Here is a 6085-nt window from a genome sequence, read left to right on the forward strand (position 1 = left end):
CAGGAAAGGGTATTAGCAGGGGAGTTAATACAGTGCCCCTCTGGCGAGGGTCCTATTAATTACTGCACAGTAGCACCACCAAATTGGAGACTGGAAAAATATTTCCTAGATAGTTACGTAGCAGTGACCCTGATAGATCAGTCTGGGACTAGAGTTTAAATCAGCTTCATTCCTTTTCTCACTGACACCAGGTGGTCAAAGGCTGAGATACAGATGTGGAGGGTGGTTGAACAGACAGAAGAAGGGCACTGTGCGAAGTACATCTGTTTGCTTCCTTAAATCTATGAGAAAATGAACTAAATAAAGGGTTTAAACAACAGAAATGAACAATTAGTGAAAATAAATGTAGTGTTTAAAAAAAAAAGACTTTTTAATTACAGATCTAGCACGCTTTTTACCCAGAACAGTGAAAGGTGAAAAGCGAGGGCTATACAACGTTGTAAAACATTCCAGTTTGTTCTGTCTTCTTTTATAAAAGCAATTAAAAGTACAATGCCAAAGGAAAAATTCAAAGAGCTCTACACTTCTGAGTCTCACATAACAGACAGGCTGCTCCCGTCAAGCGGAGATCCTGTCCCCTGGCTTCCCAAGCCAACACTCACGTTGTCCTTTACTTCTGGTAGAAATCCAAGTAGGTACCATAGGCCTGTCGCTCTCAGGGTGCCCAGACTTCCATTATTCCTATCATGAGTATTACACTCACAGTTACTAAACAGAGGTCTGGCAGTCAAGTTGGTTAAACCAATGAGTTTTGATGTTACCATATACAACCTAAGCCCCACCCCTCCCCACGGAAGTTTAAGAGTGATATGAGGACCTTCAGTAGCGAAACCGGGATGTCAGGGGTGTGAGTTACCTGGGACCTATAGATTTCTGACAGCTCCTAGATTACAAACAAATGGAAGATTAGATTTTGAGACGGTGTAACTACCACTCCTGCTGGGAACCGGGTGAATAGGAGACACTAAGTGAGCAAACATTCTCGTGAGCTAGGGAGGGAAGGCAGTGTCCACGCGACAGAACCAGCGAGCAGTGTCGGTGTGCCGTGGCTGGCACCGTGTGCGTGTGTGTATTCTAGTGTGTACATTCTAGTAGGTGCGGTTGCTTTCCGATTACCGAAGGGCAAGGCAAATCTCAAAACACCTAATGTATATGAACTGGTTTGAAGAACTTGTTTTGCAATCCACCATCCTTAGTTTTCAACCAAATTCAGGAAATACAGCGTTATGTAACCTGGCACTGAATAACTGCTGTTACGACGTGGGCAGTACAGCGGTTGTTAACGTGATGGTTCACAACGACAGGTTATATGCGCATGCAGAATACCGGGATAGCCGCGACCTCACGGCTGAGGGCCAGAGTTCAGTGCTAACGTGTGAATTTCCCTGTTGCTCGAGATGCACCTTGGGGGTGTCTTGAAAGGTGAACTGATGGCATTGAGTGAGAAAGACCAGGGCTGGGCCAGGGGCTTCTGAAGCAGTTTACTGGCTCCTAAAATCACACCTGCACTACGAGGTCACCAACTCCAGAACTGGGCCAAGGCAAGCGGGAATCCTCAGCATCTTTAGGTCTGGCCAGTTCTATAAATGCAGGATCTTGAGAATGTAGTTAAAATAGAACTTGTCAGTTCACCTTTTAGGAAATTCAGTTTTCCCCCAATAAAAGTATAGCAATGTTCCATGAAAATCACAAATTATAAAAACAATTCATTTACGGTAAAAACTGCCTTTGAGTTTTTAAGACGGACCAGCAGCATTAGAGGAAACGGACTACCACACAGGTCAGAAGACTGGTCATCTGGATGGAGGTCTGGTACCAACGACGAAACGGCAACGTAACGGGCGAGAGACGCTTTGCTCGGCCGCAGTCTAGTCCGCAATAAAGTGCACGAACGACACAGGGAACGCTCCTTTGCGACCAGGATCTCCATCGATGTGGCCAATCTGAAATGGGCAAACGTGCAGGCTGTTAGACCAGTTCCACATGGAGGAGACCCTGAAGGGCACGGTGGGCGTTTGGTAGGAAAAAAGCCGAGCTTGGCAGGATCTCTTCTAGCAAAGAACGGCCTGCCTAAACGTGGAGACCTCCCTACCGTCCGCTCACACCTTTCAGAGGGCGCATGCCGTCCACACATGGGGACAGACACTCGCAGCCCTCAGCCGGCAGCTATGGGAGGCCCCAGGAAGAGGCCCTGCTGAGCACTGCTCCCCACATGCCTTTTTTTGGAAATGAAATTGAGTGTCAGAAGTTTGTGAGCTGGAGGGCCAGCAAATGGCATAGTGGTTAAGGTGCTGGACTCCCGCATGGCTAACCCCCATCTGCATCCTAGACCCGGCGGCTTGAAAATCATGCCTGGTGTGTATGCGTGCGTGCCCAGAATTCCAGGAGGAGAAGGGACTGCAGTGTGGGCATCCCCCCTGGGGGATGGTTTCTTGCTTTCTCTCTCATTTGTCTCTGGTGAATATATACAACCCAATGCAAAAGCCCTAAAAGAAAAAGTCTGAGTCAGAAAGACCCAGAAAGTGGCAAAGGCATGGCACGGCTCCACTGAAACGCACTCAAGGGCTTAATAAACCCACTTAGTTTGCACTGGGCACATTATATAAATTATACCCAGGTAGGATTTCCACTATGTAAATTGTATAAGCAAAAAAAAAGTCTCAAAGAAAGTTGCCAAGATGCCAGTGGCATCCAGGGAGGAGGAGGGCCGTGTGACTGGTGACGTTCTTTCTCTGTCCTTTCTGCGTCTCCCACAGTGGGGGGTCAGCAGGTGCTTTCCCTGCAGCTGAGCCATCTGTGCTGGCCCGCGGCACGCGGAGGGCCCTACCAGACCAGCACCCTCTGCTCGCCTGCCCAGGTGGCAGTGTGAGTGGCCAGGCAGTTGACAGAGCACCTTGGGCCCTCCCTCCGCACTGCACCTGGCAGCCACGAGGCAGCTCAGTCATCGGAGGAGGATAGAGCTCACGGAACCTGCTGGTCGGGGCTACGGCCCCTTCTGCTGTCCGGGCTGCCTGGAGGCTGGGTGGCCACAAATTAGTGGGAGCAGCAAGCACCCAAGCATGGGGGGAGCTGCCGGGACAGCGACTAAGGGCTCACGTCCGACAAAGGGTGCCATTCGTGCGGTCCCATCCGAGGCCTCGAGTGAGCTCGTCAGTGTCTAAGCTCCATTTCCGGAGCTGGCCTGGGTGTCCACTGGGCAGTGCCCACTGCCGGGCACCCGAGGGCCATGCTCATTCAAGCCCTTTCCCCAACTCCCTCGCTTACTAACAGCAGTCTCCTGGGGCGGTTCCTGGGAGCGCAGGTGGCCTCCCTTCACAGACCATGTTACTCCAGCTTCGAGTCAGAACCATGTGCCTGGGGTCCCCCGCCTGCAGGCGGAGGCTGAGTTCCAGGGTACCAGAGGAAGCCCGGTGCTCACTCTCCACAGCCCCTAGCCAGGTCCTGGCCACCACAGCTGCTCCAGGACTCTGCCCCGAGGGTCCAGCCTACCTGGAGCCTCACTGCACAGCCCTAATGGCAGCTGCAGTGCTGACCCTGCAGCTCACAGCCCCGCGGTCTGAAACTGCAGCCGATGTGGCCAAGCCCCCTCAGGAGGAAGGAACCTGCTCCAGGCCGGGGGGCTGGGCAGCAGCACTGAGCAGGTGCAGGACTGGGCGGCCCGAGCAGAACGAGGCCCCACCTCTGCATGGGCCCCTCCCAGGCAGGCAGACCTGTCACTGAGCCCCAGGAAGCCCTGGCCCTGACTCACCCACCACTCCTGGTCCTCCTCCCCATCCACGATGATCACATCCCCCTCAGAGAAGGTCAGCTCGTCCGGGTTGTCGGCCACGCAGTTATAGAGTGCTTTGACCCGCTTGGGCTTCAACTTGGTCTGTGTCAGGAGGCAAGGGGTCAGGTTAGTGTGGCAGGAGGCCCAAGCTCTCGGGGCAGAGCACTGGGCCTCGCTGCCTCAGGCCGGGCCAGCAGACCTTCAGCTACACCGGGAACCACGGGTGTCAGGGAGCGCAAGTCAGTGCGGTTCGGGGCCAGGCAGCGGGAGGGAAGTGGTCCCAGCTGGCACAGTGCGTAAGCAGGGTAGGAAGCCAGCAGCTGGGCCTGATGCCCATGGCTCTGTCCTGACGTGCTGTACTGAGGAACCAGGAATCAGATGGCCCTCCTGCCACCCTGCCCTGACCAGGGGAAGAGGACAGACTCACTTCCCAGGGGCCCTCAGAAAACCTGCCGTCCTGGGTGAAGCAGAGAGGCAGGAGAGGGGGCTGGCCCACTCACCGCCTGTGACTTCCTGGGCATGGGGGCAGGGGGCTGCAGGGCCATGGCATTGGACAGAGGACCCAGAGCTTCTGTTCCGGAGAGATCCACTGCTTTAGGACAAAAACAGAGCAACTTTACATGCCGTAACCATGAGATACACCACGAAGCGGACGCCACAGTGCCATGCTCGAAAGCAGGTTTCCCAGAGGTTCTGGCCTGTTGAGGGAAAAGTCCCCTAAAAGCCAAAGGACGCGGCCTTTACAAGAGCAGGGCAGGTGTCCCTGAGTGAGAGAGGTGCTGCTGGGGCCTCCCTGGTCCAGCAGGAGGGGACGCAGAGAGGCACAGGAACCCCAGGGTCCAAGCTGCAGCTCAGGAGCAGGGGCATCCTAGACCCTCAGGGCAGGAGGGCTGGGAAGGGGCAGCTGGCCTCACCGGGGGACCGCTGGGCTTGGAACATCCCCGGGCTGTCCCCACCGACCAAACAGAAACAAACCCAGTCCCACGTTGGGCAGTTACCAGGTCCTCTCGGCTGGCCTTTATGGATCAGTGGGGTCGGCTTGTCAGCCCTACAAAGAAAACGGAAAACAAATCGATGGCATCCGAGGCAGCCTGGCCCTGCTGCGTCTCCTCTCTACACCGTTCAGGCTGGAGGCCTGTGACCTGAACCCATCGGCGGTCGTTCATCTACCTGGTGTTTCTTTTCTTTTTTTACAGGCAGAGCAGGGGCCCCAGAGGGCAGTGTAAGAACCAAGGTTCTGACGTGAAGCCAGGGCTCCCCCAGCAGCCCGTCCACCTGGGCTGCAGCTGTGCCATGTGGGGAGGAGCTGGGCACAGCCAAGGCTGCACCCCGATGTCCTCAGGCCCTCCCTTGCTCAGGCCTCAGTCCCCCAGTGTGAAAGGAGGGGCTGAATCTTAAGCTCAGGCCTGATGGTCAAACTGATTCCATAAAACAAAAGCAGCGTTTTATATAAGGAGTGCCCTTCCGAGTGTCGTCGGTCCTCCAGGTCTGGCATGTCCCAAAGCCATGAGGCACAGATGCAAAGTGACATGCTCAGGGCCAGGCCAGGGCTCTATAAGCCCAGCCTTGCCACCTGGTGGCCTGAGGGTGGCACTGATCCGCAAAGGGTGTGACAGCAGACTGCCAGCTCTGAGAAGCTGAGCAGGTGCCTGTGGTGAGCCGGGACAGGGGCTCTGTCCTCAGCTCCTGGCAGCACACACAGAGTGCCAGGCACACCACAGGGCACGGCAGTGGGCCATGGGAGGACTGGGGCAGCCTTCTCAGATCAGAGGCTCGGAAGTACAAGTAGGGGTGTGAGGGGCGAGAAGGGAGCCGGGGCTGGGCGCTAACATGGGGCTGGGGGTGCACAGCCCAGGGCCACGCAGCATGGGACAAGAAAGGAGAATGGCACTTGACAGCACGTTTTGACTGCGGAGTCCGTGAGCTGGTGACAACGAGGAGGGCTCGTGCCGGAAAGGAACCCCGCAGAGCAACGTTTACCAAGGTCCACGAGTCCCTGGTTAGAAAGGGTAGGCTGAGAAACATCTCCTCCTCCTCCTCCCAAGGAAAGGGATTTTAAAAAAGTAAAGGCAAAAACAAAGAGAACTGAAGAGGAAACAACATTTTGGAGGTTGGAAGTGAAGGATGAATTGTAACTCGCCTAGCGGGTCTCTGTGTGTCGTAAAAAGCCCTCAGGACTCCTATGTGCCCTGCAGAGCCCCAAAGGCTGGAGGCCCTCTGGAAGTGAAGACAAGCAGGCAGAGCAATCAGCAGAGGACGCGTCAGGAGTTATCCGGCCCCTAGGTTCCCACCACAACTCCCAGCAGCCCAGCCGCC

The 6085-nt window shown here is 55.3% G+C and overlaps 1 protein-coding gene across 1 annotated transcript in view; it reads right to left on the bottom strand.

Moving 5' to 3' along the window:
* Positions 1–346: 346 nt before the first annotated feature.
* The window catches only part of ASAP2 (ArfGAP with SH3 domain, ankyrin repeat and PH domain 2), a gene marked incomplete in the record, with an annotated part of 153549 nt that continues 147810 nt past the window's right edge, over positions 347–6085 (bottom strand). Inside the window, 4 exon segments of the mRNA XM_014589777.2 lie at positions 347–1943; positions 3749–3871; positions 4270–4361; positions 4768–4817. Of these exon segments, the coding sequence (XP_014445263.1) occupies positions 1869–1943; positions 3749–3871; positions 4270–4361; positions 4768–4817 (340 nt within the window).

The sequence above is a fragment of the Tupaia chinensis genome, unplaced genomic scaffold (assembly GCF_000334495.1).
Source record: "Tupaia chinensis unplaced genomic scaffold, TupChi_1.0 Scaffold000045_1, whole genome shotgun sequence".
In the NCBI taxonomy this organism is placed as follows: Eukaryota; Metazoa; Chordata; class Mammalia; order Scandentia; family Tupaiidae; genus Tupaia; species Tupaia belangeri.